A 13,260-nucleotide genomic window follows, 5' to 3' on the forward strand; every position below is an offset into this window, starting at 1 on the left:
ACAAATTAAAAAACTAAGTAAAGTAAGTAAAAATAAAAAAGTATGTGTTGATGATTGTAGTGAATGTTGTCAATTTTTATACTTCAAAAAATGGTAATTACTGTAAAATATATTTAATAAATAAATTTAAACCTACGCTTATCGGAAATATTATTTATTTTGTATATTTGTAGGCATCTTTAGTAGAACTAAATGCATTAAACGCATTTGATGAAATTGAGCGAATGCTTATTCATTCTCCTACTCCAGAAGATGAAGAAAAAAATGTAAAGCTTAAACAGAACTGTAGTAAATACTTATATAATAATATAATTTATATCTTGCCATAGAAAGAAAATAAGGAGACTTCGTGAACCTGGAGGAAGGATCCTACCACAACTGCGGAGAGTCCTACCATGACCGCGGAGAGTCCAACAACCATGTCCGTGGAAGATGAAATCACGGTCATAGAGGGTCCAGCTGCGGTCGTGAAGGGTCCTCCGCGGGCGTGGACTCTTTTAGAGTTGGTTAAAAAAAACAAGTCAATTCTAGAATTTTTTGCCGACTTCTAGAATTCTAGAAACAGACGCCTTTTCAGCAAAACAGAAAAAAAAAAAAACAGAAATCGTCTGGGACAGAATAACCAACCAATTTAATGCTGTTGTCAAAATTGGTCCGAGATCAGCAATACAACTGAGGTTGCTCTATGAAAATTTAAAAAGGACGACGAAAAAAAGAAATTGCAGAAATGTAACATGTATTTATTAATAAAATGAACATTGTAAATTATAAATAGGTGGAAACATATAAGATGGGTGGAGGACGTAATAAATCACTAAATAATTCCTTGTCGGTTTGCGACAATTTAATTTCGTCACTGTTGGGACCTACCATCTCTCCTTTGGAGAATCCATTTGATAGCAACGGTGAGTTCGGGTTGAATTATTTCAACTTTCATACGATTATTTTGAAACATAGAAACAACGGAACCTTTGACATCTAATTTCTAATTCTAATTTTGGAAAATGAGAATAGTGACAACGATGGAAATAAGGCTGTAATAGTGACGGAAAACATTCCTCCAAAGATGGAAAACATTCCTCCAAGGATTTCTCCGAAGAGTCCTGAAATCATCGTATGTAACAGAAAAATCGATTCAGTTGAAAAATAAGAAGCGTAAATGCAATTGTGAGGTTAAAATTGATGAACAAATTTTTAAAATGAAAAAAGAAAAGCACGATAAAAAAATGGAAATTCTAGAAATAATTAAACAGAAATAATTAGAAGAGTTGAAAGGAATAAAACTAGAGAACCAAATTAGAAATGCGAAATTGTTAAGCTTAAAATAAAAAGTTAATAAGTATTATGGACATCTATAATTATTTGGGTAAAGATGGCGTAAAGAAGGGGTGAAGAACCCCGGCGGAGCTCTGAAAGAGAGTTAGAAATTCTCACCTGAAAACGTCATCCACTGAGAAACTATCTGATCATTTGCACCATTGCCAGCGGTATGCCTGTTTGACAGAGCCTGTAAACAAGCTCGTCATGCCAGACCATATCGAATGCTTTTGCCACGTCAAGAAACACAGCAGCAGTAATTTGCTTTCACTCGATACTGATGGAAGCGTATTCTACGACTTGTAGTAGCTGATCTGTCGTCGAGTGTTTCGACTGGAAGCCCAATTGCTCGTCAAGGATGATGTGTCGCTCCTGTGTGGTTTTGTGAAGACGGAAGTGGATGAGACGTTCAGCGACCTTGCCCACAGCCGACAGCAAGTTTGGCTTCCCATCTCTCATTTCTGAAGTCAGAAAGTGATTTTCTGACCTCCCATCTCAGCCGGTTGGTTTCCGTGCGGTCCACTACGTTGAGCAATGCGCCTGGGTTGCCTTTTTGCCCTGATGAGTTCCTTGATCTCCCGCGGAATCTCAAGTTTTGGGGTCCGAATTTGCCGTTCCCTGGTGGCGGTGGAGATGGCCTCCCAGATCGTCGCTTCGAAGATTTGGACTGCCTCGTCGATTTCATCCGTGGACGTGATGGGTGGGATTGCTTCACCAGGTGCTTGGTGAACTTCCTCCATTCACTGAGGTATAACGACGTACATCCGGGCCTCGTCCCTGATATGCATCAGGACGGGGTTATGATTCGAAGAGAGGTCGTTTATTACCGTCAGTCTGAGCTGGTGAGCGACCTTTTTGACGATTGTTGCGCCGTCCGTGTTTCGGTAGAATGTGGGTTCTACCGGAGCCATGACGGTGATGTCCAGGTGTTGGTCCGGGAAACCGTCGAGAATTTGCCCGTTTCTGTTCGAGCGTCGGCTCCCCCAGTTGCTGTGCTTGCGTTGAAATCGCCAGCAGCAATCGTTGGGGTGTTGGCGTCGAAAAGGGTCTGCAGGTCCTCCTCAAGAATTGGAATTTGGGGTCGGTTGTAGCATGCGAACAGACGCAGAGGTCCGTTTGCAGTGGCTACAGTGATGCCCACAGCTTCCAAATTGCGAAGATCTGGTGTTGCTAGAACAAAGTGTTTAATTCTGTTACTTACATAAATTGCCGTTCTTCCTCTTGGACCGGTTCCTCTGTCCGCCCCGTGGAGGGTGAATCCCCGAATTTTTGGGGGTTGCAATTTTGTTTCGCACAGAAGTACGATGTCCAGTTGCATCCTGTCGACGAATTCTTCGAGCTCGTCTCGGTCCGCTCGAAGCCCGTTGGCATTCCAAAATGCTACCTGAAAAAAGAGCTGGTTTGCACCCGTCAATTATTCAGAAGAAAGAGCGATGTAGGGTGAAAGTTTCTCAGCCAGTTTCTTCGAACTCTTTGCCGTTGGTCCTGGTACGCTAAGACGGCAGCTTTGGGAACTTCGGGCAGCCCATGTAATTGGCCGTGTGGGGGCCATTACAATTGGCACACTTGGCAGGCGCAGCGCGCTCCTTTGTGCACACCTTGGTCTCGTGGGCTTCGCCGCACTTGACACAACGGTGTTCTGCCGTGAAGTTCTTCTGCGCTTGATGTTCGCTGGCATCGGTGCCATTGGGCTGCTTTCAGCTTTCAGCCTTGATTAGTAAATCGCAGACGGTCTTCACCTTCCAGAGTTCCTTCACCTAGTTGAGCGGTGACACCAACGGGAGTTGGCGCTTTCCGGCGTGCATTCGGTGCACATGAAGAGGGTTGAAACCCTGTCTCGTCAAGTCCACGGCTGAGATTCCCTGCAGGATTCCCCTCGAGGTTCTTTCCTCCGGGAGGGTAAAAGTGTGATATGGAATCTTTTCTGAATCCATAAAACGGGTGAAGGCCCTGAAATCAGCAACGGTAAATTCACAGCAGTGAAAACCCGCTGCCATTTTCCTGCGTCCCAGAAAAATGGGGATTCTTGGGGCCTTCGGTTGGGGGGCAGCCAGGTTGGAAACCAGGGGGGCTAGCGGGACCGGACCTGAGCACTGGGTGGCTGCCGGGGGGGAGCCCTGGGGAGCAGCCGGGTTGGAGCCCTGGGGGACCTTCTGGGCTAAGCCCGCCACAAATGCCGACCATGTGGTGACCGTCGAGGGGGCTGTCTTGGGGACGCCTTGAGAGGACCTCCTCCTCTTCTTCTATTTTTCGGCGATGTGTTCGAAGCAGGCGGAGATTCCTCCTCGGACAGGCTCGAAAACATGTTTTCGGTGGAGATTTCGGGCTCAAGAGGGCTGGTGGATGGGGCTGGTCGCTTCTTTTGGCTTGACTAAAGCGCTCCGTCTCCATGTCGCTGTCGCTTGGGGGGCGCGGTGTTAGGCAAAAAGTCTGCGATGCGCCAGACTCCAGGGAATGCACCGAAAAATTGGTGATCGTCCCTGCGGAAGTTTCTGAGGTCATCTCTGAAAATAAAACGTCCTTGAGGCGTTGCCTCGACTTCACAGCGGCGGCCACACGGCGATAGTTGCGTGTTCTAACATCTTTTTAATTTGTTAAAAAGAGAACTTTCCCTTCCTCTTCGCTTCGAAGTCGGTGTAAGTTCTTGAAACTTTTTAATTTGCTATTCTGATCGCATTGACAAACAGGCTTTGTGTCGTGTTAATAAATAACACGCTTTGAGAGTTGGACTGTGATCGTGTTTAAAAACACGACCAAGTCAGCGGTGATGATTTCGGAATCGGAAATTTTTCTTTGCTTCTCAGAAGGCTGTTGGACACGTCCGCTTGCTTCGACCGCTTGCTTTCATCGACTCAGAACGATGAAACGAGCACCGATGCGCGAGTTTTATAAACAACGAGTTCCCACAAATGACTTATGAAACAAGTTTTTTATGCTATTTTTTTCTAACATAAAAGTCAATTTTTCAAAATTGAGGAACTTTTGCCCTAATAAGGTGGTGATTGGTAATACTGAAAAATTTGATTTTCGAAGAGTCAAGTTTCAAATATTTTTCAAAATTTTGTTGAATTAACAATGAATAGTGCAAATATTTCATGCACACCACCTGAAATCAAAGAAATCGCTCAAAACGTCACTAAAAATCACCACATTACCAACCTGCAGAAAGTAAATTGTACTATGTAGTCCATTTTAGCACCCAAATTAGTGTTTTGTCGGGAGAACCGCTTAATTAAAGGTCTGCAATTATCGGACGAAAACTACCCGATTGCTTGTAAAACCTTGACGGATCGTTACGAGAACAAGTGGGAGTTATTCTATCAAAAATTCCGATGTTGCCAAAACTAACCACCCAGTCCGCGGGCGAACTACGTGGACTTCTAGATAATTTCCACGAACACCGCCCCGCTTTTTATGCGTTGAAAATTGAAAAATCTTTAGAAGATTCCTGAGACTTTAATTATTTTTAGAGAAGTTTGACCCTCAAACATAGGTTCATTGGATCCCTCTAAAGTTTCAAGATTTAGCACCTTGACAAAGTTTGTGAATGCTGGATATTAGACTCAGTCGAAAAGTCTTAAGCGTCAGCTTAGAGCAACACACTCAAACCGCGTCCTTTGTTGATCCGTTTTATTAGGATTAGTGAATCACACAATCTTGCATTTTGATAAGTCTCGTGATGCGCCACGTTTGACTGATTGATCAGCAATGGCCCCTTCCTCAGAAGCAAATAATGCAGCGTCTATACCTCAACAACAATACGTAGTCCTTCTAATTCTGTTACGATTAGGGATGGTACTCCTTGAAATAAAGGATTCGCGAAGCAATTTTCAAACGATACGAGTAGTCCTGTATAGGGTTATCAATTATGAAGCAATATTTGAACCTCAAAAATGACCTATAAATTGAACACGTGTCCGATTTCTATTGATAAGAATTTTATAGCCCTCGGAATGTGGGTATGGAAATTTGTTTTTACTTTACCTACCCTATAAGGAAAGTATTGTAATCGGATGAAATTTGACCTACCCAGATTTTTACATTTCTGGACGAATTATAGCTTCAAGACACCAAAAAAGTTGGTTTGCGCCATTGGGTCGTGTGTGTGTCTACCTGTAAATAGCATATCTCGAGAACGATAAGTGATAGAAACTTGAAATTTGGCATGTAGCAACGGGACGTAGCACGAAACAATTGGTAAAAATCGGTAGCACCGTTCGGCCGCAAAGACCAAAAGTCGGCCGTAAAGCGGCCGCAAAATTATACGGTTGAAGATACAATAAATTCATGGGGAAACAAATTATTTAGAATCATGAAATATACCTTATTACACAGTAAAATGTGATAAAATAATAATAATAATAATAATAATAATAATATTAATGGATACCGAACTAAAAAAATTGCACCCCAGACTCGAACTCGCGACAAGTATGATCTATTTCGCGTGTAATCCGGCACTAACGCAAAGGTTACACTAAATTATTGTCGTTATTAGGATGTTTTCCAAATAAGTAGAATAAGGAAAGTCGTGTGATGTCTGTCAGTCAGTCACGAAACTCTTTCATACAGGGCCGCTAAAAAGTTTGGATACAGCTAAATGTTTTCAGAACGGTTTAGCAGAGCACGTTGAAATTTGGGAAACAGTTTACTTATTTTTTCGTCAAAGTTAGGCGGCAAAGAGCTAACGGTAGATAAAGACAACATTTTCAAGGCTAAGAAAATGGCATTTTTCAAAATTTAATTAGTTCGATAATTTTCGATTAAAAGAAGGTATGCATGTGTTACATAACAGAATTCAGAAAAAAAATGCTCTTCTTAAAAATATTAAATTTGACCCTTCTTGCCATTAAAAAAATCAAGTTAGCCTTGTATCCCAGAAGAAATGGAGATAGAAGTTGAATGCTTTTTAAGCATATACCAAATTTCAATAAGTTTTGATGAATAGTTTTTATAATATTTAATTGTATTCATAGTTTTAGCGACCCTGTTGAAATATCAGCATTCGAATTCGAATTTAGCGCCACTTTTGGGGTGGAAGTAGGTGTCACCCCAACGGAAGAAAAAGGAAGGAAGCGGGGGTGAAACGAACCAACGCTCTCTTAAAAACCAACAAGTGACCGAATCCAGACGTGCCGTGCTGCCGTGTTCCTCCCAATTGTTTTTGAAAGTTTCCTTTTGTTTGCTTGAATATTTTGTTGTTGTTTTAACTTAAAATCCAAGCTCCTGTAAAACCCCTCCGTTTTGTCAAACAATTAAAGCACCGATTACATGGAAAAACACCTGGTGTGACGATCAGCTTTCCACGAGTGTGAACCGAGTTTTTTGGAAAAGTCGTGCTATTTCCTAATTTCCCAGGACATTAGCCTGTTGGGGAAATTGTTGCCAAGGTAGGAATGAATTCTTTAATTAAAAACGCCGTGTAACTAAGATGCCGACGGAAATTTCCCTCCATAAAAACAAACCGCCATCGCTGAATGACGTCATGGACGCCATGATAGAGTTTGTAAGGTGTATCTATCAAAATACCTCCAATCAGCTAAAGTTTCTTGTTAATTTATATTCATGCCTGTGCATTAGGGTTTTCTAAATTTGTATGAACAATTATTTTTGAGATTTGATGTGTGGGGGCGTCGAGGCGAGTCTTTATTTTGTTTTCCACGTGTTGGTAAATTTAAACTGTTGTTAATTTGCGATAGCCTGTGCATTTGAAAARCAAAATAGACAAACTTAAAATCCAGTAAATAACTCAGGARATTTTRCAAATTATCATTTCTTGTGACTTAAGTTGTCGGTTCGCTTCTGTCAAACACCGAAAAGGAAAGCATGCCCACGAGAAACTATTACCGAGGGGATGACTTGCGAACGTGTCTTATGGGTTTCGCTCGGGAGTTTTTGCGTACGAAAGAAAGAAGGCTTGCCCACGAGAAACTATTACCGAGGGGATGACTTGCGAACGTGTCTTATGGGTTTAGCCCGGGAGTTTGCAGTGAAAAAGTGGCGCCGAACSGAGGGGATGACTTGGCAAGGTGTTCCACACAGTAGTTTTCAAACAAAAACAACCGCGCTGTAGTTTTCAAATCACCCGCGCTGTAGCTTAGCCGAACTGACGACAAGAGCCAAGATTAAAATTCTCAAACTTTGTATTTTTTTTTGTGCCCGCTAACTTCATTGCAGTTGAACTGAATTTCTGTCATAATAACCAATGTTACAACCTGATTCTCCAATACTCTGTCATAATCCATATGAAAAACTCGTCTACAGTTTTATTTTGTGTTGTTGTGAGTAAATTCCATGTTACCATCGTTTTAAACAACCCCAAATAYTTAATGAATTAATAGAGTCTCTAGTCTACGGCGTCCCTAACACTRCGAGGAATTTAAGCCATTGTTAACCCACGTAACTGTTTTGTAAATTGTTTTGCATGTTGTATTTTTTATTTTTAGTTTATTTTTATTTTTTTTTGTTATGTTGTTGCTTGAAAACATTTAATAAGCATTGGTTTTGGACACGGTTTAGGAAGGTTTTACCCGGTCCTTCCTGCAGTGATTAATCATGAGTAATTTTTGGTTTTTGTAGCTTTCAATGTTTTGCTTTTCAGGATTTGTCGTTTTTTGTTTTTTTTTTTTTTTCATTCACACTGCACTTTGATTTTCTTGATTGTTTTACATGACTGCAGGAAATAAACAATAAATGCTTTCCTTCCAATTTGAGTTTTATTCGTGCCCTTTCCAATTTGAATCTCACGCATGCGCATTCGAACAATTTGCCCGCCAATTTTTGACAAACACAACGTAGGTTCCTAACCACTTCGATGACGATCACGACTTTTCGGCCATTTTGTTTTCATTTGAATTTGGCGCTCAGGTATTCACTTTCGGCGGGCAGGGTATGGCCTTTTAGGTCATCACACTGTATATACAGGTGCGCCAGAACTCGCGCCCCAGAGAAAAATGTCAAGTGCCAGCGGCAATAAATCGCCAAAAAGTGCAGCCGAAGAAGTAATTTTTGCTTGCATAAAAATCCACCAATCCCAGAAGGGCATCTCAAGGTGTGATTGAAAAATTATATCCGTTGCTAGGTTACGAAAATAATACCAATTTGTCCAGGACTTTCAATAAATAAATAGCTGGTCTACTGTAATTTTCTGTCATGTAGATTTGATGAGAATGATTAAAGAAATTGTAAGAGAAGTCAGACTTGCTGACTATTAATGTGGTGTCGACAATTTGTGACCAAGGAACTTCAAATGAAGCTGCTATAAAAAATTAATAGAAGACACAAAAGCAGCCTATTTGAGAGGTGGGCGGGAATGGAAAAGCAACTGCTTTGAAATTGATGGAGAGACAATTATTCTATTTTTTGACCACCACACTTATTGAAAGGTATAAAGAACAACGTTTTAGCCAAAGACCTCCATTGGACCATAAATGGTAAAGCAGTTGTCGCAAAGTGGAAGCATATAATACAGCTTTTTGCTGATCCGGGAGAACAAAATATTAGGGTTCTATCTAAATTAACTGCGGAACACGTGCTGCCGGACAAAATACCAAAAATGAAGGTGAAAATGGCAGCACAAGTGTTTAGTCAAAGAATATCTGCAATTATGAGAAAATTTGCATGTTAGTGTAATTTTTATAATAAGTAATTTATTATGTATTATGTTTCCAAATTTACAGCTCCTCAGTGTCGAATTTCAGATGAAACAGCGCAACAAACTGCTGATGTGTTATTATTCTTCGACGAAGTTTTCGACAATGCAAGCTGTTTCGAAGTAATAATGGTAAAATTTATAGAGCAGCAGTGAAAAAATATTCTCCACATCATAAGTTACAGTCAGCAGCTGTTAAAAATTTTAATAGTATTTACTCTATGGACCACGTTGGTAAAAAGCATGTTTCTCCAACTATAAACAACTGGACTGCAACCTTAAAAAGTTTTCAAAAGATATATAAATAAGGGTACTAGTGCCCTCCTAACTCGCAATTTTAATCACAATCCTCTTGAAAATTTTTTTTGGTTGTGTAAGGAGTCACATACTTCACAGTAACAATCCCACCTGTTCGGCATTTGTGGCAGGTTTTAAAACATTACTAATCAACAATTTGGCATCTACTAAATCTGTTGGCTCCAACTGCGAAGAAGATAATTCTGGTCAGTGTTTACAAGATCTGAAATCTTTATTCCATTTAGCGTCAACAGAAAAAAAAGTAGAATATATTTTTTTTAAGAGGGAAAAATCGAAAATTGTAAGGCGCCAAGTAGGAGAAACAGTGCGTCTTCTACTGTCTATATAAGGGCCAGTTTCATAATCGAATTAAAGGGACTTTAAAGTTAAAGTTGGTTTAGAATCCTACATCTAAAATTATTCAAATTGATGCACAATGACTGAATATGTTGGCAATCCTGATTCTAATTTTTAAAGCTTACCATTGGAGTGCGCTTTTGATTAACAATAATTCAGCAATCTTGTGGGATTGTACGTCAACCAAAACCGTATCCGGTTGCAGTGTTTCAAATTATTAACAAATACTTTCAAATCTGTTACCAACAGACTCAGTCTTTCTGGATCACTTCGTATTATATTCCAAAGATATAAATCCCATTTTTCATGGAATAATTCAATGTAAAGATATATCAACAATAAATTACTCCCTAGGATTCAAACTTTTAGGGAAATTACGTTTGTCATGTTATATGTAACTAAAATTTTCAGAAGTAATTTTGAATGCCTAAGGTTGGTTACCGGTTGATGTTCACAGTTGAAGTTTTCTGTCAACACGCTGTCACCTATTAATTGAGAGATTCTTTGAGCAAGTCCAATTAAATATGCCGCCAAAAACCAAAACTAACTGATTGTGGAATCAAAAATCAACTATCAGTTAGCGAGAAATTAGCGATTTGTAAATGTTACAAGGAATTCGCTGCATTACATTTAAAAAGATCTGAAATTATCATAAGACTAATGCGAATATTTTCCGTAAGTTGCATTGCTTATTAAAAACCAAAATATACCTTTTAATTTTACGTCTTTATGCTACAAGAGTAGTTCAGCAAAGACTAATTTATGAAAATAACAAATCTTCACGCAGATTTCCTTAATGATCAAATTTTACAAAAAGCAAATTTTTTAAATAGAAGTTTTGCAGATTTCTGAGAAAACTGTAAGGACTATACTCTTTAAAAACGAAAGCAATTCAACATTGGAGAATAAAAAACCAAAAGTGAGAAAAAAAAGTGAAGAGTTTAACAATATTTGGTTCAAAGAAGAAATAAATTTCAAAATTTTTGAGTATCATGCAAAAGGGGCCTATTTTACCGTTCAAGACCTTTTGAATTATGCCAGAAGCGAGCTGGAGTACAAAAAATCAAGAACTACCTTTACAAAAATTTTAAAATCCATGGGCTACACATATAGGATCGCAGATGGAAGAAAAGTATTAATAGAGCAACCACAGTTAACGGGGAAAAAAATTAAATTTCTACGAAGATATTTACAATTATTGAAAGAGTCTGAAACTGAACCAGTCTGTTTTGTGTACCTAGATGAAACTTGGATTTATCAGAACGGTAGCCAAGTTCGTCAATGGGTACACAAAACAGACTTGAGAGGTAACCCTTGTGCAAAAAAATTTAAAAGTGAAGGAAAAAGATTCACTATTTTACATACAGGTTGTGCTTTCGGATTTCTGCCACAGTGTAATTTATTTTTGGACAGCAAAATTAATGATAGGGATTATCACAAAACGATGACAGGAGAAATATTCATCAAATGGGTGGAAAATCAGTTAATTCCTGCTGTAGCTAATTTGGAAGGAAAGGTGGTAGTTGTTATGGACAACTCCATACCATTCTATGAAATTGGACAAACCACCATCTTCTGCTTCCAAAAATAGTAGCTTTTTTGGAAGCAGAAGATGGTGGTGGTGGCAGCAGTGGTTAACTGATCACAACATCGCATTTGAAGAAAATTTCACAAAAAAACAATTGCATGATTTAATAAAACCATTTTCGGCCGATCAAAATTATATCAAGTATGAAGTGGATGAATTGTTAAAAAGACATGGGCATGAAGTTCTTAGATTACCTCCATACCACTGTCAATACAATAAAATTGAATTGGCATGGGGTTTTTGTAAGAACTATTACAACAAGCATATACATTCTCGACCTTCATCGAAAGATAAGGTGGCTAATGTATGGCTTGAAGCCCTGTCTTTATGTACGAAAGAAATGTGGATGAATAATATAAAACACTGTGAGCAGATTATAAGGGATGATTGGGTTAAATGTATGGGTGCTTGTAGTGTGGACAATATTCCACCAATTATTATTAACTTAGAATCAGATTCAGATTCTGAGTATGAATTTGAGGACTTTGATTCTGATGATGCATCAAATGAAAAAACTGATATTTCTCTATTAGCCAGCACAAGTTCTTATGAATCTGAATCAGATTCTGAGCTAATTACGAGTACAATAGTTGTAGAGAGTGATAATGATAATGAATGAATGTTGGTGCGAGTGAGGAAGCACAATCTAGTAATACATTTAAAATTCCTTTCCTAAAAGTCCTTTTTGGTCAATACCTAGATTGTTCTATTAATACTTTTGTTTTTTTCTCGATCAGTTAATATGTGTAGCTTACTAGCAATTATTTAATATTTATAACAAGCATTAGTGCTATTTCCAAACAAAAACTAAATTTCAATTTTTATTTTTTCAGTAATTCAATAATCTCAAAAATAATTATAGTAATTTATTTAAACAAACTTCAATTGCAAATTGTTGGAATTTACTATATCAAAATGTTTGTATAAATCTAGTAAAGTATCCAAGAGCAAACAGCAACACATTAACTATTACTAATTAAACTACAGTGTTTCGATGTTAGTGGTCATTCAACTGACTTCAACATTGTTATGTCATTTTCTAATTCTCAACTTCATTTCTATGTAATTTTGTTCCTCAGTATCTTCCTTGATTTCATACTCCATGCATTCCTACCAACATTTTAAATAATTAACAGGGACAGTGTTATACTTCACAGTAAGGTTTCACCACTGGACAATCATTGTTGAAACTCGAGTTGAAAAACTGAAATTCTTTCTATTGCCTGTTCCAATGAAAACATTGCACAAAAACGATTTTCTGAAATCTACATCAAAATTAAATAAACAATTACAAAAATTATTTACACAGGTATTTTGTTTTTAATCTAAGCAAATGTAGGTACTCTGTCTAATTTTGAGACAAATTAATCTGTTAACAACAAAACATACTGCGTATATTACGTACCACAGAAATGTTAAACCGTTAAACGGTTCGGTTGCAGTACAGGTCTCTGAACTACAACTAGGAATTTATTCATTTATCCACTTACAACAACTTCATTCCAGAATGGCGAACCCTTTATGATGTTACGGTAATTATGAGTAAAATTTAATAATAACAAGCGGACTTAACCTAAGTTTTTGACATGGTTACAAAATTGTTGTTTTTCACCAGAAACCACATAGCTTCCAACCCAACCAAATTTATGGCAACCCAGTAACGAATATCCCTAAATGGTAGGGAGTAATTTATTGTTGATATATCTTTAGGGAATATAATAAAAATAAAAATTGTTTAAAATATCCTACAGTAAAAATATTAAACTTTTTTTTTCAATTAAGGTAAAAGTATCTGAAATACTACCGTCAAATGGGGTTACTTTACCCTGTGGGAGGACTTTGCCCGAACCCAACACTTCAAGTTGATTAATCCTGTACAATATACAATAGACAATATGTTCAATATGTACAAAGTACAATAGACAATATTGTCGAAGAGTGTCAACTTACGAGTTTTCAAGGAGGCTTCACCGAAATTCATGAGTTGTCGCCAGAAGCTAAAATTTGGTTGTCTACTTTCAAAACTTTATAATTTTATTTATGTCCTTTT

The 13,260-nt window shown here is 38.1% G+C and overlaps 1 protein-coding gene across 3 annotated transcripts in view; it reads right to left on the minus strand.

The window, feature by feature from the left end:
* Window positions 1-13,260, minus strand: part of LOC123015338 — an 89,810-nt gene that overhangs the window by 182 nt on the left and 76,368 nt on the right. The window contains exons 2-3 of one of the 3 annotated variants that reach the window (XM_044415044.1): window positions 1,435-3,821; window positions 30-1,103 (exon numbers count right to left, since the gene is read on the minus strand). In XM_044415044.1, the coding sequence (XP_044270979.1) occupies window positions 3,289-3,819 (531 nt within the window). In that variant the 5' untranslated portion in view covers window positions 3,820-3,821 and the 3' untranslated portion in view covers window positions 30-1,103; window positions 1,435-3,288. Of the gene's footprint in view, window positions 1-29; window positions 1,104-1,434; window positions 3,822-13,260 lie in introns of those variants that run through there. The other 2 variants (XM_044415046.1, XM_044415045.1) reach the window with 2 other exon arrangements.

This window comes from Tribolium madens, unplaced genomic scaffold (genome assembly GCF_015345945.1).
Source record: "Tribolium madens isolate multiple individuals breed KSU strain unplaced genomic scaffold, Tmad_KSU_1.1 Scaffold_97;HRSCAF=244;Tcas5.2_LG3a, whole genome shotgun sequence".
Taxonomy (NCBI): domain Eukaryota; kingdom Metazoa; phylum Arthropoda; class Insecta; order Coleoptera; family Tenebrionidae; genus Tribolium; species Tribolium madens.